Source organism: Canis lupus, chromosome 19 (assembly GCF_048164855.1).
Source record: "Canis lupus baileyi chromosome 19, mCanLup2.hap1, whole genome shotgun sequence".
Lineage (NCBI taxonomy): Eukaryota > Metazoa > Chordata > Mammalia > Carnivora > Canidae > Canis > Canis lupus.
In genome coordinates this window covers 9,003,776-9,031,574 of record NC_132856.1, presented here as the reverse complement: position 1 = coordinate 9,031,574, position 27,799 = coordinate 9,003,776, and the positions used below count along the sequence as shown (strand labels likewise).

Below are 27,799 nucleotides of genomic sequence, written 5' to 3'. Positions count from 1 at the left end.
GGAGAAAGAATTTTAGGGAGAACATACAGGAACTATCAGTTGGAACCAGATGTCCTGACCCTGTCAGTCCAGCACATTGTCTACCTGGCCTGGTAGCTAGGACTCTACAATAAGCCTTGAATAATGTTTTGGAGACACTAGGCAGCTGTGGGCTTTCAGCACATATTTTTGAATGTTTATCATGTGCCAGGCAATGTGCGAAGTGCTAGGGATGCATTAATGAAAAAATAAATGAAAGTTCCTACTCTCATAGAACCTCTGTTCTAGTTGGAGGAGACAGACAATAAACCATATAATGCTGTAACTAAATGTATTTACTTCTTTGTCTCTGGTTCAGATGCAGAGGTAGCTGCCTTCACCAACTGTGGCTGTTTTCTTTATCACTTTCCCTCCAAGGGATCCCTTTCTACAGACTGGAGTATATGTGGCCATTTGGCTCTCCCAGGGAATAGAGCATCCTGGCATGTCCTTTCTTTCCCTGGCTCTCTGCCTTGAACCAGCTTCATGATTATTAAAGGAGAGAAGTGGTTATGGCAGGAGATGATGAGACTTCATCTTGGCTGCTTGCTCAGCTGACACAGGAGAATGTGCGAGTTTGGGGCTTGGTTGGAGCTGATGTCTGGTTTGGCCCAGAAGTCCCTGGCCTTGTGCTCTCAGTGATGGGATGTGGGTTCTGCAGCCTCACCACCGATGCCACTTCAGATTCCTCCTGCCTCAGTGATTCTCAACCAGGGCTAGATAGGATCATTAGAAACACATTGGAGTCTGATTCTGGTTTCTGTGATGACTGGGGCTACCTCTAGCACTGAGATAGTAGGAGGCGGTGAAGCTAACCCCCCTGCAGTGAATAGGACATTTTGCACAGTGATTTGTCCTGTCTAAAATGCTAGTTGCATCCCCTTAGAGGAACACTGTTGACCTAAAATGCAACCCCCTGAGGGTGCATGAACAGTCCTGAGAATAGCTCAGGGCAGGGCACATGCTATCTTCAGGTCTTGCTCATGCTTTCTACTGCTCAGAACCTCCTCTGTTTAGCCATTTGGTAAAATGGAGTTCAGTGGTCTCATGTGATGGATTAAGGCATAGACATGCACAGGCCTCTGGATTCTAATACATAAGGCATGGAGGTCATTGCCATTTGCCTACTGCCAACAACAACCCATCCATTCCTCAGTGTTCTGTGACTGGGACATGGCTGTCCAGCCTCTGGGCAGAGACCCAGCCACAGTGACCCTGCTCCCTGTTCCACACAAAAGGGCCACCAGGGTTAGCCTACACACCCAGGCTCCCCCCGCAGAACTGAACCGCTCCTCACCGCCCGCAGTGCAACCCTTCAGCCCAATGACACTTTACTGGCAGGGCTGTTGGCAGGGCCCCAGTCAGCCCCTGGGGCCGGCTGCCCAGGGAAGTGCTTGGCTCCAAAGCCAGAGGCTGCAGAACATATTTCCAGTGGGGCTTCCAGGCCAAGAGCTTCTGCCCCTTCCCACCACTGTTCCCACTGGCCCTGCCCGCCTGCCCAGTGTATTAGCATTTAAATATATCCAGAGTGGACTCCCCCAAAGCCCTCTCCCCACCATTGAATCCACCAGGGAGGGAGCATTTGAATCCTTCTCCCTCCCGACTCCCTTCCCTCATAATGGCCATACTGTATTCATCAGCTTCTGTATGTGGCATTAGCCGAAAGAAGGAGAGAGGGCGCCTAGCAACCCAGAGGGGGCTGAGAAAGAGGTGGGAAGGAAGTGATTTTCATGTAATTATTCACTTCTACAAAAGCCGTTGTCAGGTACACACTGGAAACACAGCTGTTGTATTATTCTCCTAACCTACTTTTAATCTTTTGAGAATCTTTACCAATATAAAAGGAGAAAAGAAAGAGCTTAACTCAGCTATTTTCTGCCGGGCCATATAAGTTATGTTTTAGCCTCAATCGAAGGCTTTGCTTACAAAAGTTGTGTTGTGTATGTGTGTTTGTGTGTCTGTGTGTGGTTGTCTGTATGAAAAGAAAATGTTAAAGAAACAAAGGGCTGTGGGTTGTGGGCCCCAGGAGGGCCACCAAGCCCCTGTTCTGGCTACTTGGATCCAAAAGCCAAATGCTGCATGTGCTGTTGGGTCTGGTGGTTTTCATGTATCTTCTTGGCCTGGCGTTGGGACAGCAAGGAGTCTGGGAGTGATGAGATGTTGGCTCCTTCTGCCCCTCGTTGTTGTGTCCATGTACCAGGCCCTGAAAATAAGAGTCTATATTTGTGATGGTGGCTGCAGTATTTGGGGCTCTAGGAAATCTGACTGGTTCACCTGGTCTAGAGGGGCTGGGATGGTGGAAAAGAGGCAGGAGCTTGTTTTCATGTTATAGTTGAGAAGTATTAGCCCTGAAAGAAATCAGATTAAGGGAATTTTACCAGGTACCCCACTATGTCCCTTATACTCACTGTATCTTTCACAGACAAAGAAGTTGAAGTTCAGAGAGGTAAAGTCACTTGCCCAGGGTTGTACAGCAGGTAAGTGGACAAGCAAGGCTCCAACATGAGTGCCTGATTCCCAAAGCTCACACCTTTTCCATTAAGCCATAGCAAGGCTTGGAATCAGGCACCTGATGGAAACCTTTGGCATGATCTCCCAGAGGGAGATCTCCCAGGTTCCAGAGGCTCATTTGTCCCTTAGGCTAACTCCTCACCCAATAGCCAGTGTATACATCGCTCCAAAGCTAAATGGACAAGTGACTTTATCTTTCTGAGCATTAGTTTTTTCATCTATATAAAAGGGACAGTAATTGCACTAACCTCAGCAGTGAGTCTAATACTCGTAAAGGGCTTAGAACAGCCCCTGGTATGTTATGGGCGCTAATAGAGATGAGCTGGAGCCATGAATATTGGCATCACTGTCATCATACCACCTCCTCTTACTAGTGGCAGGATGGGTTAATGCTGCATTTGTCAGAGACCTCAGAGTGTCACTGGCACAAATAACACCAACCCCAGGACACAGAGATGGACATACCAGGCCCGCCTGCTGGCATCAGCTTTGATGATGTGCAGAGGTACTGCCCTTCTGTTCAAATGGATGGCTCTCTTTGTAGACCTGAAAGCACATTTCTAGGGGAGCTTCTTTCCATAGTCCGTGCTGCACTAGACACCATAGAAACAGAGGCTGTTAGCTCCTGTCCCCTCTCAGTCTCCCAGGGCAGCAGCTGTGCCTTCACTGAGCAGGGGCCATGGGCCCAGCTGCTCTGAAGCCTCATCTCCCATAGTCCCTGCTTGCTCCTCTCCACCAGATGTGGTGTTTCTTCTTCTCTGCTTTGCTGTCTGGTCCGTCTCTTCTGCTAGAACGTGAGCTCCCTGAGGGCAGGAGCTCCTGGTACTGTGCCTGACACATGGTGTGTTTATTATAGGGAAAAAGGGAAGAGGCACTTATTTCTTCCAGATTTTTGAATCCTGGGGAGAATTAATGTTGACTAAACACCTACTGTTTGTTAGAGCTCACAGCTAGGTTTCTGAGCACTTCTTCAGTGCCCTCCAAGAGCTAGGCACTGTGTTGAATATCTGTTTCACACACATTATCTTTTTAACCTTCTGCATGTTAGAGAAAAAGAGGGAGATACTAACCACATATGTGCAATGATCCTCTCCTTGATTCTGCCCGAGTTGGAGAAGTCTTTTCTCTCCAAGACATGAGAAAAAGACACAAAGCTTTCACTCCCAAACTCGTAAGAGATAAGACATTCTACCTGTATGGCCAAGGTGTGAATGTGGGGAGAGGCCAAGTATGTGTCTGCCCTGTACACAGCTGTCTCTAACCTGGAGATAATTATGCCCACCTCAAGGCGGCTGTGGGTCACAGAGCATAAGCAGGTGCTTTGCAAAGTATAAAGCGATCTCCATGTAGACTAGGGCAGCCAATACTGAACATCTATCATGATAAATGTAGCTTCTGAGTGTGAGTAGGGAAAAATCTGTCCTTGTCTATCCATTCTTCTTTGCTCCTCCCAGCTAATATCATTGAGGACCTACTCTGTGCAGTCCGATGCTGGGCCCTAAGGATCTAGTTGGGAAGGCTGATTCCACTCTGATCCATTACTTTCTGCACCTACCATGCACCAGGGCTCATTGGAACCTTGAAAGGGACAAGGTTGCCCCAGAGCTAGAGGGCGGGACCACCTCTCTTCTAAAGGGGCTCTGCTCCCCTGTTCCCATGCAAATCTGTTCTCCAGACCTCTGAATGTGCACCGCCCTCGTTCACGCTGCCAGAACGCCCCCCATTCATTGCTGTAGAACATGGGGAGTGATCCGTTCCTCAGCTACTGACCCAGCTTCCTTAGGGTTTGTTTTGTGGAGATTATTTTCCCTTTAAATTGTGTTGAGAAAAGGAAACCCTTTCTCCACTGAGCTGCCCCCTTTGTAATATCCTGGAAGATGCTGGTCAGTGGAGCTCAGTTGCCTGGTCTTCCTTTCATTGAGGTGGGGTTGCCTTTGTCCTGTTTGCCACAGAGCTGTTTAAATCCTAGCTGAGACTCCAGACCCTACTCAGCATACCAGGAGGCCCTGGCTTTTCTCTATAAAATGTGGAGCCAGAGTACTATGGGTTCTCTCCCTCATTAGCTGTTTGACCTTGAATGGATTCATTTCTTCTTCTATAGAAATAGAGAAATAGTATTTACCTTACTGAGATGGTTATATAAATGATGAGATCATGTCTGTGAAGGTCTTGAGTACAAGGTAGATTTTCAACAAACATCAACTTAAGTTTTCTTTTCCACTTGTGAAGGCATCACCAAACTGGTGGAAGGGTTCATGAATGTTGCCAGTCTGTTTTATTAGCCTCTCTTTTCCCATTTTATTGAGTTATTCCAGTAGCCACCATGATTGTGTTTGATCTCTAAGTGCTTGTCGGATTCCTAGTTGAAGAGAGAAGTAGGGAAATAGACTTGGGATAATGCCTGTAGCAGAGATAATGCTGTGTGCTCACCAACCAGATCACCATTTCCTTTTCTCTTCCTGGTAAGTTAGAAGACTGCATTTCCCAGACTTCCGTGCTTTTAGGTTGGGACCATGCAACTTGGTTCTGGCCAGTTGTATGTGGGCAGAATTGATACACACAACAACCTGGTCTAGCTCTTAAAACTTCCCAAGCAAACCTCTGGTGACTCTGTTCCTTTGCCTCAGAAGGTGCATCGACATAGAAGTATCATAGGTGGGAGGTCTTGTATTGCTAAGTTGAGTTAAAGAGAGGCCCTTCACAATTTGTGTCTGGCTTTTTGTGGGGAAAAAAAAAAACTTTTGTTGTGCTAAGCCATTGAGATTTGGGGGTTTATTGTTTATTCCTGCATAGCCCAGCAGTAATTATCTTAACAAATATAACAGCTCCCTGGTAAGTTAATTGATTCCTTCCCTGATGAGGAGAAAAGCTGACAACAGGAGCCCTGTTGCATTTTTACAGTAACAGGCATACATTTAAGAACATAGACACACCTCAGTTATGCAAGTCTGTTAAGGAGTCTAACGATACAGACTCTATGCAAAGATACATCATGCTTCTTCATGAGACTTTTTCAAGAAATCTAACCCTGAAGATTCTTGATTCTTGAATGCCCGGTTAGCATATGTCTAAGCAGAGAAGTTTTATCAACCTGAGTTTTCCACATGTAGAAAATAGAAAAAGCCAGTGGGGAAAGGTTTGGATCTGGAGTCAAGGAGATGAAAAGGTAATGCTAAAATATTGACGACTTCAGATCTGTGTCTCCAGCCCAGGCTGCAGTATTTAGCCCTTGACTTTCCACCTGTCTCCTACACTTATCACTTAGAAGACTCAAATTTGCCTTGTCCAAAACTATGCTTCTCCATTTCCCCACTTTATACCACCATCCTTCCTTTAAAAAAAACAGCACATTTTCTACTGTTACATCCCATTTACCAAATTGCTTAACCCTGGATATTTTTCCCTCACCTCCAGTCAACACCAATCTAGTTTCATCTGCCCCCTGAACATTTCTTGAGAACCAAGGAGACAAGATGGCAACAGAGGGGAAAAAGGAACTTTAAAAAAGTTTCCAGAATCTCTTCATTCAAAGGAAAAACAGGATAGTAAAGCAAAACAAAAATCCATAATTGGATGATTCCATGAGCCACAAAATGTGAACAGGTGGAGCCAAATGCTGATACCAATAACATCTACATGATGTCAGCTTTGTGACATGAGATGAAGATGAAGGCAAAGGGAAATTGGAAGTCTGAGAGCCAGGAATCCACAAATCCACAAATCTGTAACATATTTTCACCCCTAGAAGGAGAGGACTCTAGGAAAGGAAGCTTGGCAGAGCTTTCTTAGAATGTCAGCCAAAATTAGAAAGGATATTTGTGGGCCCCAAGTTATAGGTGCAAGTGGGAGAGGTCCAGGAAGCTCAGGCACAGGTCTGGGACCTGGGAACTCTAGGGCCCAAGCAGCTGAAGCTCCATAGCGAGAGAGAACCCCATACTGGAGTGAAATCACTGGAAGCAGAATCCAAATTGAACAGGATGGAGACACTAGAGGAAACAAAAAGAGAAATTTTGGATAAGAATTGGAGAAGGAGGGGTGCCTGGGTGGCTCAGTCAGGTAAGCATCTGCCTTCAGATCAGGTCATGATCCTGGGGTCCTAAGGTCAAGTCCCACATTGAGCAGGCTCCCTGCTCAGTGGGGAGCCTGCTTCTCCCTCTCCCTCTAGTCCCCTGCTCCTGCTGTCTGTCTGTCTGTCTGTCTCTCTCTGTCTCTCTCTCAAATAAATAAAATCTTAAAAAAAATAAAGAATAGAGGAAGGGAACAATAATTTCAGAATGTACTGTCATAGTTTTCAAGACTTTTTATAGTAACAGAAGAGATAACCCTAGAACTGTGAGGTTAGAAAGTCTACCCTGGTCGCCCCCATTCCTCCACCAGAAAACCTCCTTGTTAAGAGGTTAGGAAAATGTGTCTGACCTACACATGAACAACAGAAAAAGATCATGTCAAAACCCATACAAAGCTATTAAAAGAAAAAGAATACTGAGCATAACAGTATTCCTATAGATAATGTATGCATTCCAGACAGGACCACAAAACAGATGAATACTGAAACTTAGTATTTCAAAACAAACTTAAAGAAATGAAGAACCAACAGATGTGATAAAATAATAGCATAGATAAATTTGTGAGATAAAAAGATTTGAAAATAAAGCTGACCAAAGGACAGCTTAAGAAAGGCAGAACATTTCAGGAGGAATAACTAAATAGAAGGAATAAGGAGATGAGTAGACATCACAGGTAATATGAGGTAAATAGGGGACAGAAAGGAGGAAAATTAAAAATAAAGTCAGATAGAAATGAGATTATTGGGGCACGTAGGTGGCTCAGCCGTTGAGCATCTGCCTTTGGCTCAGGTCCTGATCCCGGGGTCCTGGGATAGAGTCCCACATCGGGCTCCCCACAGAGTTCCTGCTTCTTCCTCTGCCTATGTCTCTGCTCTTTCTCTGTGTCTCTCATGAATAAATAAATAAAATCTTTTTTGAAAAGAAATAAGATCATTTAAAGGCTGAAAGGAAAAGTGATAATAAAAGGTATACAAAGAAGATGCAACATAAAAATGAGCCCCCCAAAGAAGAAATGTGAAGCAGGGGAAGAAAACAAATACCTGAAACAATAATTCAGAGATGTTTTTTCCCTGAAATCAAAGTGGAGACTTGACTTGTATCTTGAAGAAGTACACCACAAGCCTGGGAAAATCAACCCAGAGTGATCAACATTAAGACCTATTCTAATCAAAATGACCAAACATTAAAGAGAAAAGAAGAAAACCTCTTGGTCATTCAGACAAAAAGAGTGAGTAAGAATGGTACCAGACTTTTCTACAGCAGTATGCAGTGTCAGGAGACAACTAAGCAAGATATTTAAGATACTAAGGAAAAGACAACCAAGGAAATTATATACAGCCAAAGTGATGTTCAAGTACAAAAGCCATTGGTCAACTATTATGAACATGCAAGAAGCCAGGAAATATTATTTCCTGTGAGACTTGCCTAAGGGATTTACTGGAAAACAAGCTACAGACCATCAAACTGACTGAAGTATTAACATAAAGGCTGGGAGGGAGCATTAGATTTATAGTCACCCATAGAACTCACACTAAACAGTGGCTGTCAGATAGATTATATAATATGTAATGGTTGTACATTCTGATCATGCAGATACAAACAAGTATTGAAAATTTGGAAAGAAGGGGGACACCTGGGTGGCTCAGTGGTGGAGCATCTGCCTTTGGACCAGGTCGTGATCCCAGTGTCCTGGGATCCAATCCCACATCAGGCTCCCTGCAGGCCTGCTTCTCCCCCTGCCTATGTCTCTGCCTCTCTCTCTCTCTGTGTCTCTCATGAATAAATAAAATCTTTTAAAAAATTGGGAAAGAAGGGAGTGTATATATGAAAAATAGAGTAAGTTCACATAATGCCTTTACATGCCAACTGTAAATAAATGAGTATTTCTTCTAATTGAGGTACTAGAGGAAAGGGAAGGAAAAGAAACTGAGATTGCTGGCTAATTTCAGTATTCCTTATAGTTGGGAACCAACCCTTGGTGTCACAAAGGGGGAGGACTAAAGGTATTGTATAGAAGTATTGATTTAATGCTAACCATCAGAATACAATGACAGGTGTTTTTTTGTTTGTTTGTTTTTTGTTTTGTTTTGTTTTGTTTTGTTTTTACCGTAGAGGTAGGAGAACAAGAAAGAAAAATCATTTGAGAACACATCCCCCTCTCCTATGAATCTCCAGACACAAGATGTTCTCTCTCATCGTTTCTCCAGTCCTTAAAGGTGTGCCTCCATCCAGACAGCCTTCTCTGATTGCTCTAGCACAAGTTAGTTGTCCCCTTCATCAAGCACTCCTAGGTACTGGCTACCTTGTCCTCTGAATGTTTCACCTTATCTCACCTACAGACAGAGATACAGTGCTATATATAATCATATATAGTAGTATTTTCAGATTCTGGCACAGGGTTCTGCATACAAAAGGCACTCAATAAGTTCTGGTTCATCAGTAATTCAGGATTGATTGAAGGATTTAGGCTTACAGCCCCTGGGTTTTTCTAAGAAATTAATGTTGCCACTAGTCAGAATTCCTTGAGTTTGAAGTGACAGCAATCCAATTCAAATTGACTTAAGAAAACGAGGAATTTATAGGCCTCTGAAATTGAACTGTTCTAGGGTAGATCTCATTTCAGGTATGGCTGGATCCAGGTACTCAAGTCATTATACCAATATCAGTCTTTCTTTGCTCTAGATTCTGCTTTCCTCTGCATTGTTTTTGTTCTCAGACAGGCTCTTCTCTCATAGTCAGTGATGATCCTCAGTAATTACAAGCTTAGCATCTCTAGGAGAAAAAGATGTGTCCTATTTGCAGTAGCTCCAGTAAAAGTCCCAGGATTAAGTTTCATTGGCTTGGCTTGCATCCTGTGTTCATCCCTGAACCAATCACTCTGGCCAAGAGAAATGCTTTGATTGGCCAGGCCTGGGTCATGTGACCACCCCTGAAGCTACCTCCCTGTGGAGAAGAGGTAGTTTCCCAAAAGAAAATTAGGATACTATTAGCTGACAAGGGGAGATGGATGCTGGGTGGGCAAAACCAGTTGTCTGTTTTAGTGTTGATGTGCTCAATGAGCAGACTGCAAGGAAAATTGCCACAAGTGAAAATCATTCTTTGAGGGGGTCATATCTTTGGGATGTGTGGATAGAAAGCTCTTGGTGTTTTCACAGAGGGCTTGTTTTGGGTGAAGGAACTGAGTGAAGGAACCAATTGACACAGGGCCCAGTCACAATGGAGAAGTCAGACCACAAGTCTGGTCGTTTTTCTCACTCTGGCTTGTACAGTCAGAGGACAGTGAAGGGTCTGGGAGGAGGGACATTTTAATTTGCAGAGGGATTTCTGGCAAGAGTGAGGGTCTTGAGGAGCAGTTCTCAATTGAGTGCCGAGCATCCTGGTAGGTTGCCCCTGTGATCTGGTCTTCTGTTTCCTGGGGCAGCGTCTCTACTGTGTTTTACTTCTCCACATGATTTACTCCTGGTCTTAGATCAGAGATTCAGAAGAGGCACCAGGGCCCTTAGACACTAGAGCTCTCCCTTCTCCAGGCAAAATACCTCTATTTTCTTCCTCTTGGGGATTTGAGTACCTGGTATAGGTCACTACCCTGGATTGGAGTAAAGAGAATCCACCTAGTTAGCAAATGGGGAAACTGAGGCAGAATACAAGGACTTGAAAATGCATACCTTTCTCTCCTAAATCTATAATACTTTTGTCTGCACTGGACTTTTCCTACCAACATTTGGCATCCTCAAGTTTCTACCATTTAAAAAAAATTTCTCCCTAAATTACCCTTCCACTACCTATCTCCCAATTCCTCTTTGTGGCAACATTTTTTAAAAAAGCTTTTTGTATTCCATCTTTCTATTTCCTCCTCCTCCTGTCTCAATCCACTCTGCTCTGCTGCCATCCCTGCTCTACACACACACACACACACACACACACACACACACATACGCACATTTCATGAAAAAGCTCTATTTAAGTTCCTCATTCAGTTCCAAGATGCTCCAGTGAGGGGAGAAAAATGTATTCATTTCTTAGGTTGAGAAGCAGCATTATGATGCTCAATTTTAATAAGTATTTGTTGAATGATTGAACAAACTCAAGCAAATCCAGGGTAGAGTGACCTGTACTGTTGTAATCAAATCCCTGAGAAAGGAAGTAAGAGTTATTTTGCCTCGAGATGGAAGAGTTCTAGGATCCACAGGGCACCGGTGCTTTCTCCAAATCTCTAATGTGCTACCACAAAGAAGAGGGAGGTGTGGTCTGGATGGACTCAAATGAGGAATGCCTTCAGGGAAGAGGGATTTCCTCTCATTTTCAGAAGTGTTCTGATGGTCAGAACTCTCCAAATAAGAAGGGGCCACATAAGGGTATAGTGAGTTTCCTGTCACTAGCAGTAACCAAACAAACTATTCTATCAGGAGTACTCGGAAGAGAGGCTTGTTTTGGATGGTACATTACCCCAGAGGATTTCTGAAATTCTGGGATTGGTTAACCATGTATCTCTAAAGGCCAGTATCCATGGACTTGACTTTGCCATTCCCAGCTGTGGGTCTTGAACAAGTTACTCAACCTTTCTGTTTCTCAGTTTCCTCAGCTGTAAAAGGAGGCGAATAATATTTCTTACCACGTAGAGTTGTTGTGAATATTCAGGTATCATAATACACAAGAGCTGAGCACCAGTGCCTGGCACATAACAAGTGCCCAATAAATGTTAGCTGGGAGCACCTGGGTGGCTCAGTGGTTGGGTGTCCGCCTTTGGCTCAGGTCATGATCCCGGGGTCCTGGGATGGAGTCCCACATTGGGCTCCCCACAGAGAGCCTGCTTCTCCTTCTTCCTATGTCTCTTATGAATAAATCAATAAAACCTTTATGAATGAATGAATATATGTATGTGTGTTAGCCAGTAATTGTATTTAGTACAAAGCCTTGCTCTCTAGATGGCACCTGATTCTCAAGCATCAGTTTCATCGGCTGCATTTAGTTTTGGCTATGAATTTTTCTTGGAGCTGGGCTTAGAAAGAGCCTGGGGAAAAGTGCTAAAGAAGCCATCATAATTCCTGGTATGTGTGTGTCATGCTGTCAACAGCAGTTTTTGTCAGAGAGGAACCTGGAGACTAAGAAAATAGTTTCCCTTATGTACCACACAGGAAGCCTAAAATCCATCTATTTTGAAAGATGAAAGATACAGGTGCCCCCACCCATCCCTCCCCTGCCACCTCTTATGCTTAGATAAGCTATGCAAATATTTGCCCCATGAGCAGAATCCTAGGACTGTTTACTCATGGTAATCTTAATCACAAAGATAAGAAGTCACTCATTTTGGCTTAACTCTGACTTAGCTTATGAGCTGGGTCCCAGGAGCTTCCATTCCATATTGCATGAATCCTCTTAAGAGTCCTGAGAGGGAAGGTCACTCCCCAGTTGGCAGATGAGGAGACTAAGCCTCAGAGAGGTTAAGTAGCTTTTCCAAGGTCATATAGCTGGAGCAGGGCCCTAAAACATCCAAATTCTTGCTGTTCAGTGAACCTCTGGAAAATTCTGGAATTAAGGACATTTATATTTAATAAAGTAGTCCCCAATAATAGAACTCCTAAAACACATTCCTGAGAGGATTAGGAAGTTTGATTATTGCTTTGTCTAGATTTTGTGGAGCATAAGGTATGGATGGGAGATTTCAGAGAATAGGGCAGCAGCTCATCTGACTTCTCTTTATGCTGACTTCTCTGTACCTTCCTGCAGGTCTGGGTAGATGCCGGGACGCAGATCTTTTTCTCCTATGCCATCTGCCTGGGTTGTCTGACAGCTTTGGGAAGTTATAACAATTATAACAACAACTGCTACAGGTGAGCATTTCGTGGCCCTGCCAGCTCTCCACCAAACCCCTCCATGCTGCCAGCTAGTTCGCATTTGTCTTCCCCCCATGTAGAGCCAGGGCAAGACAGATGGCTTGCTTCTTAGCCTCTCCCTGCCCTAGGGTCAAAGAATGGGCTATCTGAGAAGCTAGAAAAATAATGAACGTGATCAGAGTGCATTGCAGGCTGAAAACAAATCCGCTCCAGGAATCTTTTTTGGGCCTCCATCCCACCCTGTATGGCACAAATTTATCCCAAGGCAGATAAGTGATTTGCCCACGGTCACATAGCTCATCAGTGGCAAAATCGAGACATGAACCTAGGGCTTCTGACAGTGAAGGCTTTGTTCTTCTGTCTTCTGTTCAGAAACCTGCTTCTTGCTCCTTCTCACTTGATTGGAGGGCTCTCTCCTGTCCAATCTGGAGTATGGCCAGTGCCCCATCTTACCCCTCAGTCTTCCTCCCTGGCCGCCTGCGTGTGGCTACTCCCAGCACAGGGAGGGAAAGTGTCCGTGTTGGGAGGTGAGCCTGAGGCTGTCAGGCCTCTCATGCCTGCAGCCTGATTTCTACTATGAGGCTGTGACCCACTGAGGGCCAAGAACCCCTCCAAGGTCACCTAGCAGGGCATGGTACAAGTGAAATTGGCACCCTGGACTCTACCTCTAGGCCAGTGGTCTGTTTGCTGAGATCTCTGCACCCCTGATCCAGGGCCTGGTCATAATAAGTAGCTCTTCAGGGGATTTGTACCTAATAACCACACCACTGTGTGGCTCCAGTGAGATCATGCATTTGAAAGAACTTTTAGCAATGATAAAGTGTCTCCCATAATATCCCCATCATTGAGATGGGGAAAGAAAGACTCATGGAGGTGGCTCCCCAGTTACACACAGTAGAGCCTGGACTCTGGCTGAGGTCTCCCGGCTTCCATTCCAGGACTCTGCCACAACTCTCTGAAAGCTAGCTTTGTGATCACTTTATTAATCCATTCATTTAAACCATGTGCATTGTGTGTCTGCTGAACATGAAACACCAGAATCAGTGCCTTAGGAGCTACACACAGGATTGGCACAAGTTGGGGAAACTGAGGCACTGCAGCGGAAGTGACAGTGGGCAGGTGCTGTAAGGAAAATCCATCGTGGAATCCAATGTGCCATTAGACAGCAGGTTCTGTTGTTTCTGGGGGTCCGTGGGCAGAGTGGTATTGTGTAGGCCTGCACAGAAGGATGCTGGAGAGTTGGCTGACCATGCCAGGTTGTCCATAAGATCCTTTCTAACTTCCTGGCATTCACAGGGAGGTGGCGCTGTGTCAGCCACAATACAAAATAGTAACCATGGACAGGGACAATAGCACAGCAGTCCTCTGGTCTGGGTTGAGCATGACCCCCTGGGATTTTAGAGAAGGATGTGTCACCACATCAGCAGCCAGCATTCAACACGAGCGCTCTGTGCAGGGCACTGCAGAAATCACTTGGTCACTGCTCGGCTGTCCATTCCATGAGGACACAGGCTGGGTCTTCTTGTTCCCCATCATCCCTCAAGCCTAATACAGTGCTGACTGATGTGTCAGGAAGCAAGGAAGGAGCCATCTGTTATACAGATGAGGAAACTGAGGCCCAAGAGTAGGTCACTTGCTCATGTTCACATGACCTGTGGTGGAACATGGCTTTGAACCCAGGCCTTTCTGGTTCCTGCACCCATATTCCTCACTAACAGATGGCCACTTCTTTCTCAACAACTGTAGCTCACAGGAATTTGTCCAAGACTGCCCTGTCTTCAGGCTGTGTCTTGAGACAGTAGCAAATGTCTTCCCCACCAAGCATGTGGGTAAAATATGCTGGCCGCCACAGATCCATTCTGCTGTCCCATCCAGTAGGCAGGTTTTTCCCCTCCCAGCAGCAGCAGAAGGCAAATCCCCTAGGTGATGTTGCAAAACTCAAACGCCTGTTTTACTTCCATTTCCAAATTGTTCTGCAAGCAGGTCTTCCCAACTCAGAGAGAGTAAATTAGTACCCTCTCTTCTGACAGCATAATAGCTTTTGGAGGTCTTCAAAGCCCAACTCAGCTTCTGCCAACTTTAAAGCACTTGTTATATAAGCTTTTCACCTAGAAGGTGCCCTGCAGGAAGGAATTAGCGGGATGGGAAATACAGCAAACCAGGAGGGGAAAATCCTCACTTCAGAACACAGGCTACTAAGCCTCTTCTGCTTGAAGGTGTGGGTGCTCTGAGGGCTGGGTGTGGGACACCAGGCTGGAAGGGACCTCAGGTCTGCTCCGTGCTTCTTTGTCCTTCTGCGGTGTGAGGAAATCACTCAGGAGACCTTGGGACAGATGGGGACTTTGCAATAAGGGATATTTGTTTCTCAATAACCACATGGGTGCCCACAGATAATTGTCAGAATCTGAAAGTCTTAATTCTTAGGGGGCATTGCTTTTGTGCAGCTGCTGGAAAATGCATGGGTTTTAGTGCCTAAGATAAATGAATGCACATTCCAACCTCACCAGTAGATGTCCTGAGACCTTGAGTATGTGACTCTCCTCCCTGAGCCTCAAAATTCAGCCACACAGTGTTTTAGGCACATTGTAGATTCAAATTATCCAGGAGAATTCCAGAAAGTAAAGGATATAGAGAAAGCACTTTCCTCACCAGGACCACCTTGTTTCCCACTGTTTGATGAGGCAGGATCAGGAAACAGGCATGAGGAGCAGCTTTACCCCAACATTAGGGATAAATCTCCCCAAACCTGGGCTGAGCTGCATTTCCCTTTAGGAGGAGAGGAATCAGGCTTGCAGATAGTCTTCAGGTTTGCCAGCCCAGCCTACATTCACAGTGCTGGACGAGTTCTTTAAAGGGACCTGTAATCAGTCACTCACTGCCATAGTGATGCTGTATAACAAACAGCCCCCAAGAACTCAGTGGTTTAACATGACAGGCATTTGCTTTTATTGCTTACAAGTCTCCTGGCCAGTCAAATCTGCTTTGTGTGTAAACATGGTGAGGTGCAGACTGCAGGGACAGCCTCCCTTGGGGAAGTTCCTTTCCTGGCAAATCACAGAAGGCATAAAGGACAGGTTCAGTCACATGAGCATATCTCAAGCCTCTGTTTGTGTCATATCTGCTAATATCCTGTGGCCAACGAAAGTCATGTGGCTAAGCCCAAAGCCAGTGGGGCAGGGAATTATGCTCATCCCCAAGGAAGAAAGTAGGGGGAGATGACTGCTTGCTGGAAAATTACATAATCTGTCATAAGACCCAAGAAACCCTGTTATCAAGTGTTTTGCCATATGGTGAGGTCAGGTCCAGAAAAAAGAATTGCAGGGGAAAGTAGAGCCCATGTCTCCTGACCCCCAGGGTAATGCCTTCCCCAATATGCCCTTGATTCTCAGAATCATTGCAAGGCAACTGGGTATCACAGTCACCAGCATTAGTGTAACCTTTGGTTACATTACAAAAAGTATGCTGTCAGGAGAAGAGGAGGTGAGAGTCCTGCTGTGTCCTTGAGTCTCACACTCAGTCCTGGACATGGCATTTGAAAGAGGAGCCAGACAAGCTGGAGTACATTACAGGTCACCAGCAGGATGAGGAACTGGGATGATTAACTGAAGGAATTAAAAACTCAAAGGGAAGGTAGGACCACTGTCTTCAGATCTCCCAAACCTGATGGAGCTCCAGGCTGGTAGGAAGGGCAGAACTAAAGTTCACCAGAGAAGGAGGTTCTGGTTCAACACACACGAGGAAGTTCTTACTGCTGTAAGCAGCACAAGCTGGCCAGGCAGGGGAAAGGAGCATGGAACGAGAGGCCTAGGCTTGCTAGGGTGTGACCAGAGGCAGCCTATCACCACCACAGGGACGGCCCCCAGGCCAATCATACCTGAGACAGGAGGCTGGTTGGGCCACTGGGAGCACCTTCCTGTGCAGTGGAGCATCATGTGTGTCATAAGCCTAACTGGCAAGTGCCTGCTGTGCAGCAGCTGAGAAGATCCTAAGAGGCCGATTCCCCAGTATAGCCGTGGGAGGATGCAATGCCTCAGGTAGGGGAGGCCAGGACTTGATTCTGTCTTCATCCTGACAAACCCCCATCATTTGTACTTTGATTTCTCCTGGGTCACAGCTTTATGCTGGTGCTTCTTTGCTGGTAAGCCCCTCTCAAGGGCAAGAGACAGTCACTGCTCCGGTAATCCCTCCATGTGGAGCCCAACCTGCCAGAGGCTGCTCCCTCACAGGGACTGACCTGGGAGGTCCGTGAGGCGCTGCTCCAGTATGTAGCATGGCGTGAAGCTGGTGGGAGCTTCTAGTGTAAAGTCCATGGATGCTCCCCTGACTGAGAAGCAGCCATTTCTCAGAGGCCTCTCCTGACCTTCTTGCTTTGAACTCCCAGGAAAGCACTCCTCTCTCACGTTCTCTGGCTTCCTCTCCTGCCAGAGGTAGAGAAGAGTGTTGCTTTGTCCCTGACTATCTTCTTGCTGGTTGTATATTTTCTCACTTGCCAGGCTTTCTTCCTTCCCATCCCCCTTCCATGCTTTCTGGTCCATGACCCATCTTATCTTCTAGAAATGCAGGAGAAGCTGTGTGACCATGGGCCAGCCACCTAACCTCTCTGAACCACAACGGCTTCAACGGGCACACGGGGCTATCTGTGCCCACCTTGGCCTTCCTGCCTCACAGGGTGGCTGTGGAACTCAGAATGTTCGAGCAGTGTACCTGTTCCGCCCACTCTGACCTCAGCCCCTCTCGCTGCTTCCCCACAGGGACTGCATCATGCTTTGTTGCCTCAACAGTGGCACCAGCTTCGTGGCTGGCTTTGCCATCTTCTCAGTCCTGGGCTTCATGGCATATGAACAGGGGGTGCCCATTGCCGAGGTGGCAGAGTCAGGTAAGTTTGCCAAAGACGAGGGAGGCCTTGGGTGATGGATGGATGGTCATAGTGCAAATACAACCTGCCTCCTCAGCTCATTCCTCTCCTCGATTCAGGTCTTAAAAGGTAAAACACCCCACCATCCATCCTCAAACCAGGACTATAGGAGAGGAACCATGATACCTCCTCATCCCCATATCCAAGACATCCTCAGGTTGGATAGCTTCTGCCTCCTTGGAACACTATCTCCCCAGCAGTTCAGATCACGTCAGTCCTCACTGCAGGAGGACTGCAGGAACCTCTCACTGGCCTCCAGCCTCCACTACTGCCCTTTCTATTCTGTGTACAGGTTGACTTCTTTCAAAATGCAAATCTGAACATGTCCTTCTCTGATGACAAGTTTTTCTTAGGTTCTCATAGTGCTGGATTCTGAGCCTGGCCCCAAGGCCCTGTGTTATCCAGCCTTTGTAGCTTCTCTACCCGTGTCATTCCCCCAAGCTCACACTGCCCCACTGCAGTGGTCTGCTTTGGCAACATCACTTGCTCCCTCCAACCCCAGGGTCTTTGCACATACTCGTGCCTCTGCTTGGAGAATTTCTCTCCCTTTCCCTATTCTAGATGCAGAATCACAATGAATGTGACATTCTTTTTTTTTTTAAAGATTTTATTTATTTATTCATGAGAGACGCAGAAAGAGAGAGAGAGAGGCAGAGACACAGGCAGAGGGAGAAGCAGGCTCCATGCAGGGAGCCTGATGCGGGACTCGATCCTGGGTCTCCAGGATCACGCCCTGGGCCGAAGGTGATGCTAAACCGTTGAGCCACCCAGGCTGCCCTGAATGTGACATTCTTAAGTGTAGATTGAGGTGTGTTTATTTCAAACACACCACAGGCAGAGTGATTGTTGCTGAGGTGATTGGGCAAAATGGTGAATTAACTCTTGCCTTGATTTACATGGTGTTCAAATTCTAGGAAAATTCAGTGTGTATTTATTAAAAAATATGAAAATAGTTTGTGTTTTTATGAGAAACAGATTCTAACCTCAGTTAAGTCTAAAGTTTTTCACCTAAACGAATGTCTGGCAGAAAAGTTTGTCTAGAGTCGCACAGGGAGCTTAGCCATTCTGGCCTCCATCTACTCGATGCTAATCATGCCCCCGTTTATTGCAACCACCTCCAGCGCCCCCGGGAGTCACACTGCCTCTGTTGAAATGCTGGTCCACAGGTCCTGTTTTGTGTGGCATGCATAGATAGGGAAGCATCCCTCTAACCCACCAAGCTGGGCAGAGTGGGGCATATGGACATCAGAGCAGGAACATGGTCACAAAGCTCTGCTCTGTGACCCTCAGGGTCCCCCTTCCTCTGAATAATGTATGTCACAGAGGGAAAGATAATCCCTGTTGAACTCAGGAGTCCAGAGCTAGTCTAGAGAATATTAATATGACCAAATGTCTCACTCAGCAAGTACTGACACTGGGCAGGAACTATCTCATGTAATCCTCAGCTCAGCCCTCCAACATGGCACTTTTGCTACTCCTGTTTTACAGATAAGGAAGCTGAGGCTCAGAGAGGTGAAATCACTTATACAAGGTTACACAGGCTGGAAGGGACACAGCTGGGATTTAATACTGGCCATCTGGCTCCAGAGCCCACGCTCTGACCATGCCATCCTACTGCCCACTGTGGGTACTTGAAACTTCATCAAACACCCATGCTCCTTCCTGGCATGAAACCACAGGGCAGCCCTGTGAATAGAGAGCATTACCTTCTGTACCAGAGCACTGCTCTCTCCAAGAATCCATTTCTTCCTCTAAGAAATGAGCGTCCTAGTTCCTACCTTAGGTGTTGAGTGGAATAAGATATATACAGCACTATTTTTTTCTTTTTATCATTGTTTCAATTTTATAGTTGAAATTCAGAGAAGAGTCATAGATGGAAAGGAAAAGAGCCAACTAAAAATAAATTTTATTTTTTTTCTAATCTCAAATTGAAAGCATATTCATGATAGAAAAATGTGGAAATCTGAACAAAGGAAAAACTCTGTGCTCCAAATCTGACACTTTGGGGTTCTTCTGTCAGGATTTTTTTTTTGTGCATATATATCCATATTTGTGTTGATGGAAACGAGATCAAATTATCCTTGGTATTCTGTAGGCTGCATTTTCCCATATATAATAAAGCACAAGGAACTTTCTGCCTCAGTAAACAGAGATCTCAATCATGAGTTTTAATGGCTATGTTGTATTCCACTGGATAGATGGACCTTAATTGATTTACTCTGTCTCACTTTTCAGGCTCTGGGATGATTGTTATTTTTTTAAATATTTTATTTATTTATTCGTGATAGAGAGAGAGAGAGAGGCAGAGACACAGGCAGAGAGAGAAGCAGGCTCCATGCTGGGAGCCCGATGTGGGACTCGATCCTGGGACTCCAGGACAGCGCAGTGGGCCAAAGGCAGGCACCAAACCGCTGAGCCACCCAGGGATCTCCTGGAATGGTTGTTATTAATACTCTACCTCACAAAATGCTCACAGCACCGCTGCAAGGTAGGCTGTATCAGGGCCTCCACTTGTGGCTGTGCAGAATCTGCACTGCTCTACTGCAAAGGGTACTGTTCACATAAACAGGAGCCTAGGCTTTACCGTGCCCATTGCAGATAAGGATCCCATAACTCAGAGCCTGAAGTGGTTCGCCCAAGGTCACACAGCTTATAGGTAGTACAACCTGACTGTAGTCTTTTCTGGTTTACCTTCCCATGTACCCAGCAGGTAAATCTGCTCTGTACCCCTGTTGGGCATGTGGGTCAGGCTGATTCTCCTTAGGAGCCTCTATGATTTAGAGAAATTGCAAGTGAATGTATAGCCACCTCACCTTGCTCATAAGGAGCTGGGCTTGCTTTCTGATGAGTGATATTTGGAAAATGCCTAATTAGAAGGCAGATTATTCAATGGGCTATCCCAGCATACCTAGGAAATGAGCCAGAAAGGCAACATGCACTTCTCACAGGGATCAGATTTTGTCATGCTATGATCCCAGCACTGAGATTTGTGGTCCTTACCCACATATCCCTTGATCTGTTTCTGTGACACTTTTTGTCCCTCTCCTAGAGGTTGAGATTTTAGACAGCTTATAATTGGGTCTTGCTTTTTTATCCAGTCTTGATTAGCTATGTCTTTCAATTGGAGTATTTGTCTATTTTCATTTTGGAATTATTGATATAGTTAAGTCCTGAATTCTGTTTTGAGAAAGAAAATGTCAAAATGGTTATCAGAAGTGAAAGTGTCAGATGTATGGCGGCAGGATTAAGTGATACACTATTAACTCTAGGTAGGGTTTGATGAGTTATGGATGTGTGTTTTTCCATCTGCTTAGAAAATAGTAAGAGTGGAGCTACAAAGCTTAGGTAAAATATGATTGAATATTTTAAAATATTGATTTACTCAAAAGAAGGCAAAAAAAAAAAAACACAACGGAATAAACAAACAACCCCCCCCCCCCAAATTCTGGAGGGACAAAAGAAAACATGAAATGGTAAACTTATACCCACCCATGTCAATAATTACACTAAATGCAAATAGGCCAAATATTCCAAATAAAAGGCAGAGATTATCAGACTGAGTAAAAAAGCAAGACTCAACTGTAAGCTTTCTAAAAAGAGACACACTTTAAAGACACAGATAAAGTGTAAAACAAAGATATACTGTGTAAACACCAAGCATAAGAAAAGTGGCTTTGGTATATTAATATTGGAGTAGACTTCTACTCAAAGAGTATTACTAGAAATAGCAGGAGGGACACTTCATAATATTTATAAGAGGGGCAGTTCATATGTAAGATATCTAATCTGTAATGTGTTTGTACCTAATGACACATTTAAAATACATGAAGCAAAAGCTGACAGACTAAAAGGAAGAATAGACAAACACACAGCCATAGTTGGAGGTTTTAACATCCCTTGCTCACTAATGTTAAAACACTATACAAAATATTAATAAAGATGTGGAGATCTGAACACTATTGACTTGGCTTAATCAACATTTGTAAAACACTGCACTGAACAACTGCAAAATATAATTCTTTTCAAATGAACATGAAACATTCACCTACATAGGATATAAATGTATCCTCTCTCTCTCTCTCTCTCTCTCTCTGTGTGTGTGTGTGTGTGTGTGTGTGTGTGTCATGACTAAATAAAATCTTAAAAAAAAAAAAAAAGTACCTGGCCTTGGCCATATTGGCAAAAGTGGGCACTATTAAGTTGGGAGTATTATAAAATACCCAAGAACATGAACATGAGAAAAGTCAAGTCCATATAGAACTACTGCAGAAAATCAGGAATAGAAATTCCCCATATATGGGGACGGGTGGGTGGCTCAGTGGTTGAGCACCTGCCTTTGGCTCAGGGCATGATCCTGGAGTTCTAGGATGACTCCCACATTGGGCTCCCTGCAAGGAGCCTGCTTCTCCCTCTGCCTATGTCTCTGCCTTCTTTCTTTGTCTCTCATGAATAAATGGATAAAATCTTAAAAAAAAAAAAAAAAGAGAGAAAAGAAAAAAATTCCCCGCATATCAATGGCCATGAAATCAACCATGAAATAGAGGAAAATTTTAAGTCAGCACTCCAGACAGAATTAAACATACTCAAACAAACATCTGAGGATGTGGGGGAAAAATACCTTGAACCTAGAATTTTAAAACTAACAAATGAGGGAAGGGGAGAACAGGCATAAGTAAGGAGAAAGTTGATTGAACTCAGGAGGGAAAAATGAAAAAAGGATAAAACCAAGTTATCTTAGAAATGAAAATAAATTATAAGGTGTCTGATGGAGAATCATATCAATAAAGGGGCATTTTAAAAAGGAAAGAAAACAAGGAAGTGCATGAAAATGATCAAAAAAAGTAAAAATGTAGAAATGGAAGACCAGCAAAGAAGAAAATATTCATCGTATAGAGTCCCTGAAGAAGAAAAAGAAAACAATGAACAGAGGTAATATTTAAAGCTATAATCCAAGAAGACTTTTCAGAAACAGAAAGAAAGAGTTAAATCTATACATTGAAAGGACTTCTTGGGTACTAATGAATATTAACCCAGATTGATCAACTCCAAGACATTCTGGTAAAGATAATAGTTTTCAAAGATAATGATAAAATCCTCAAGTCTTCCAGACAAAAAAGATTAAATAACTTACAAGGACAAAAGAATTAAACTGGTATCACACTTTTCAAAACTAGCACACAAAGAAAGGCAACTATGAAGCAGCATTTTTTAAAAAATTCACACAAAGAAGTGTGAAGCAAGGCTATAGAAAATGTCAAGACTATAGAAAAACCATTTTAAACATAACTTTGAGACTCCTATATTCATCAGTTTTCTGGAGGAATCTACTAGAGAATGAGCTTCATCCAACCCAGTAATGACTAGGAAAACTTCAGTAAAAGGAATGATGGTAAACACTTAAAAATATTTAAGTATACATCTAAGACCAAAGCAAAGGTGGCGAAGAGGATAGAGAACTAATGTAGAAATATGCTGTGTACTCTTAACAAAGTAGAAATCACTGAACTACAAGATGGAGAGAAAAGGCAAGAGGAAAATAGAAAAATCTCGTTGTATGGACCATAACTGGTATCAAATGATATGGCGTGGAGATGGGAGGAACTGGAAAGCCAGGCAGTAAAGGTTTAAATAGGAAAATAATGGTTTTAAGGACATTTTTAAAAGATGGAAGTATAAAGGTAACCTACTAGAACAAAAACATAAACCTTTCTAAGTACCAAAAAAATGTAAATAAAAGAACAAAAAATACACAACTCCTAGAGAAACAGAACAAATATTTTAAAATACACATAACCATAAAATATTTTGTCAAGATATCAGTCATATTGATAAATGTAAGTAGGCTTAACTCATCTATTAAAAGAAAAAGATTTTCAATTTGGCTCACCAAATTTGACCTATATATATGCTGTACATAAAAGAGATACACCTAATTAAAACAAAATGATTCATAAAAACTAAAAGTAAAAGAATAAACAATGATAGCAATCCTGATATCAGGCAAAGTAAAATTCAAGCCTTAAAGCACTAAATATTAATGGTAAAAGCTACAATTCACAATAAAGATATAATACACATAAAAATATGTGCACCGAATAATACAGCAATAATCTTTATCAAGCAAACTGCAGGAGGTACAAAGATAGATGGAAATAAGCTAATAATAAGAGAAAACTAGATAGAAATGAACTAAGAATAAAACTACCCTAACACATTTATCAACAAAAGTGACAAGAATGAAAATAAATTCATTATATTCCCCATTCAGAAAAATAACAAAGTGAACCAAAAGAAAGCACAAGGAAGGAAATAATAAAAAGCAAGAATGAATGAAGTAATTATAGAGTAACACTAGATCTAATTAACAAATTAAAATTCTGGATCTTTAAAAATAAAAATATACAAATTACCAGAGGGCCATGAAAAAAAGAAAACATAAGGATAGTGAAATAAGAAATAATAACAGGAAAATAACCACTGAAGTAGAAGACATTTTTTTTTAACCACAACAGACTTCCTTACAAGAGACTCCTTCTCTACACATAAATTTGAAAACTTAAATGAAATGTATATTTTCCTAGAAAAATACAGATTGCCACAATTGACTACATTTGATTTAGAAAGCTTAAGCCAATAGACGAAGTTATTGAGGAACTACCCCACCAATAAAACAAAACAAAACAAAAAACGTAAACAACATTAGGCCCAGATGGTTTCTCAGATAATTCTGTCAAACCCTTAGGACCAGATAGTTTCAATGGTCAATAAATTATTTCAGAGCATTGAAAGTGAAGGAAAACTTCTCAACTCTTTATATGAAGCGTGTGTAACATTGATACCAACACCAAATAGACAATGCAAAGAAACAAAATATCACTCATGCATATTGATGCAAGAATAGTAAATAAGTATTAACAAACCCAAACTGAAAATATTAGAATCCAAAATCACATTCAGAAGGTAATATACCATGTCCAAAGTAGGATTTACTCCTAGAATAATACAAGGTTGGTTTAATGCTAGAAAATCCACTAATATCATATACCATGTTAATAGCCCAAATGAAATAAATTATAAAATTATCTTCGTAGATACTAAAAAAGTCTTTGAAAAATTCAACATTCACTCACAATAGTATAAAAATAATAAAGTAAATGGATAGTGAAAGCTATTTTTTAAATGATGTGTGTAAGTTTAAAAAGATAATATCTATAGTATCCTGCCCATTGTATAAGAGGAAAATATAAGAAAGTATGTCTTCTCATCTGTGCAGAAGAAATATGGGAAGGATAAACTAGAAAATAAAGACAATGGTTACCTACAGGGGAAAAGTGCACAAGGGATAGAAGAAGGGTGGAATTAGGTAAGGGTGAGAAGGAAATAGTACTTTTCTTAGTATATTTTTATTAACTCTGACTCTTAGAGAACCATAGTAACAGTAATGTTTGACATAGCACCCAAAATAAATAGTTCCTTTTTGTGGGTGGAATTAAATCAAAATAACAAATAGTAAGAAATGAACCTAACCGTATTACAAATGAATAATGTAACCGCACTGAAGAGAATGGGAAAGAAAAGATCTAGCCTAAGTAAATTTCAGTAAACAGTATTTTGACTGGACACTATAAGGCTAAAAATAAAAATTATTGTACTGTTCTCTTATTTGTACGGGGGTATGGGTTTGCAACTCTGTAACTCTTGTAAATGTATGATAGGATTGAATAAACAAGTCAATACAGATCGAGACAGATTTTTCGTGGAGAAAGAAAGTGAGGAAGCTACAATGAACTCTATTAGAATTGCAAGTGTCAGGATGGACTCATGGGTTTAAAATATAGATAGATATAGAAATATATGTGTGTATGTACATGTAGATATATAGACATGTCTCTTTGTATGTTGAGAGGGTCTGCAAGAAGTGATACCTCAGTAGCAATGAACATACCCAGGAGCCAGATCTTGGTTTCTGAACACCACTTTCCATGAAAGGAACCAGGGCTTCTTGGAGAAACAGTTTATTCCAGTGCAAGACATGATGACACTGGAACATTTAGTGGTGCCAGAAAATAAGAAAGTTCTCAGAAAAAGAATGGAGGCATGTCAAAAGGACATAGGAAGCAATCTAAAGAAGCTCCTAGTAGCAAAACCTAGAACAATTTGAATAGCAAAATAAATAATGATAGTATTGGATTGTGATCCATAGAATAAACTGAATGCCCAGGAGTCCACACTGAAATAAATAAAAAGTGAATAAATAAACAAGCGTGAAGGGACAGGTCTCTCTTATGAAAGAATTCTAATTAATAAATGTAAAAGGAATGAAGAAAATAGAAACCTGTGCAGCAAACACCACAGGAATAATTGTTGCAGGTAAGATCTACCGATGGATGCTAAAATCAGTGGGTAGAAGTTTGGCTGGAAACAGGATATTTATTTATAAATATATTTATATATTCTCATAATCTCAAAGTATCCTCCCCAAGATATTTATCAATTATAAAGAGAAACATAGTAATTTTACAGTGGAGAAAACTGGCATTCACCAACTTAACCAAGTGATCAAGGTAAACATCACCAGTACAAAGGTTTACAGACATCATAAACCACTCTCCCCAATATGATGCACTGAGAAGGACCCAACATCCCTTCTATCTGTTCTTGCTCCCCAAAAATGTATAATTTCTGTTTAATAATGAGAAAACATCAGACAAACCAACACTGAGGGACCTTCTGCAAAAGAATGACAAGTACTCCTCAAAAATATCAATGTCATGAAAGACAAGACTAAGGATCTGTTGCAGATTGGAGGAGAGTAAAGAAATACATCCATGAAGTGCAGTGTGGAATCCTGAGTTGGATACTAGAACAGAAAAAAAGGACATAAGCCCAGAAAAACTGATCCTAGCCAATAAATATTGAATGCGTGCCCCTAAAATCAGAAACAAAACAAGTATATATGCTGTTTCTGCTTTCATTTCATTGGTACTAGAGTTCTAGAGAGTGCAATAAAGCAAGAAAAATAAATAAAAATTATTAAGATTGGAAAATGGAAAATAAAACTATATTTATGCATGAACATGATGGACCACATAGAAAATCCTAAGAAAACCATACAGAAATTAAGTGAACTTAGTAATGCCACAAGATAAAAGGACAATAAACAAAAACCTTTTGTATTTTTTGTATGCTAGCAACAAACAAGTGGAAAGTTTGAAACTCCTGCTCTTCACAAGATACCATTAAGAAAATGACAAGGCAAGCCACAGACTAAGAAAAAATATTGATAACACTTCTCTGATAAAGTGCTTGTACCAAATACATCAAGAATTCCCACAACTCAATAAAAAGGAGACAAACCAGTAAAAAAAAAAAAAAAAAAATGGGCAAACTCAACAAGGACTTCACGGAAGAAGATTTATGAGCAGACAATGAAGACATGTGATGGTAACTCCACATTTGATAATATCAAGTGTTGGCAAAAATGTGGAGCCACTGGAACCCTCAAACATTGCAGTAGGAATGTAAATGACACCTACTTTGGACTTCATTTTGGCATTTCTTGGGAAGTTAAGTGTGTGTTGCCATATGACCCAGCAATTCCAGCCCCAAATGGGATGGGCAAAGCTAATATAAGGTGAAAATAAATCAGATAAATGGTTGCCTGGAGCTAAGACAAGGAATGGAAATAGAGAGGAGGGCCCCAGGGGGGCAATAGAAATGTTCTGTATCTTGAATGCAGTTATCTGGGTGTCTATATTTCAAAACTCATTGAACTGTACACTTAAAATGAGTGCTTATTATAGGTAAATTAGACTTTAAGAAGGTTGCTTTTAATTAAGGTAAAAAATCAGAGTTAATGTTTATTGAACATTTACCTTAAGTGCTTTCCATATTCTGCATCATCTTACTGAATTCTCAAAACCACTTTATTAGGTAGGATTTTATTATCCCCATTTTTCAGCTGAGGAAACAGATAGAGATCACAGTAAAGAACAAGGATTTGAACCCAGGCCATCCGACTGCAGAACCTGTGCCCTTGACCACTGTGCTACAGGGCTAGAAAATCAGGTATCTCTCCCCTGATATTAATAAAGCTCATCCTCAGGACATGCTAACCAAGCTCTCTATTTGGAGCAGCCAAAATAAGTCAGTTGTAGACTGTGGAAATGAGGGGAGGAACCAAAGAAAGAGACAGGCTGGGGTAGAACAGCATTCGTCCAAGCCTGGACTCCTGCTACCACATTGGAATCACCTGGTACCTGGTCCTTGCCTTACCCTAGACTGACCCAATCAGAATCTCTAGGGTGGGCCCGAGAATCTGCATTTTAAGCCACCACCCCCACGTCTGCCCCAGAGAGAACAATAGAGACAGGACTGTGAAGAGGGAAGTCTGTGTCAGACCAGCCTGGGTTTAAATCCCGACCCCTCCTGACCCTTCCTTACATCTCTGTGCC

The 27,799-nt window shown here is 42.7% G+C and overlaps 1 protein-coding gene and 1 long non-coding RNA gene across 4 annotated transcripts in view; one reads left to right on the top strand and one right to left on the bottom strand.

Moving 5' to 3' along the window:
• The window catches only part of SLC6A11 (solute carrier family 6 member 11), a 128,867-nt gene that overhangs the window by 85,334 nt on the left and 15,734 nt on the right, over nucleotides 1-27,799 (top strand). Inside the window, exons 7-8 of the mRNA XM_072785112.1 lie at nucleotides 12,324-12,427; nucleotides 17,182-17,306. Of these exons, the coding sequence (XP_072641213.1) occupies nucleotides 12,324-12,427; nucleotides 17,182-17,306 (229 nt within the window). The remainder of the gene's footprint in view (nucleotides 1-12,323; nucleotides 12,428-17,181; nucleotides 17,307-27,799) is intronic.
• Nucleotides 1,577-17,140, bottom strand: LOC140609832 (uncharacterized). 3 transcript variants are annotated; one of them, XR_012011557.1, is made up of 4 exons: nucleotides 16,305-17,140; nucleotides 4,652-6,515; nucleotides 2,995-3,122; nucleotides 1,577-2,366 (listed from the first exon to the last, which is right to left on the bottom strand). It is a non-coding gene; the product is annotated as an uncharacterized lncRNA (long non-coding RNA). The 3 variants fall into 3 exon arrangements; XR_012011555.1 differs by having other exon boundaries at nucleotides 1,577-2,221; nucleotides 16,305-17,139; XR_012011556.1 differs by having other exon boundaries at nucleotides 1,577-2,221; nucleotides 4,652-4,888; nucleotides 16,305-17,123.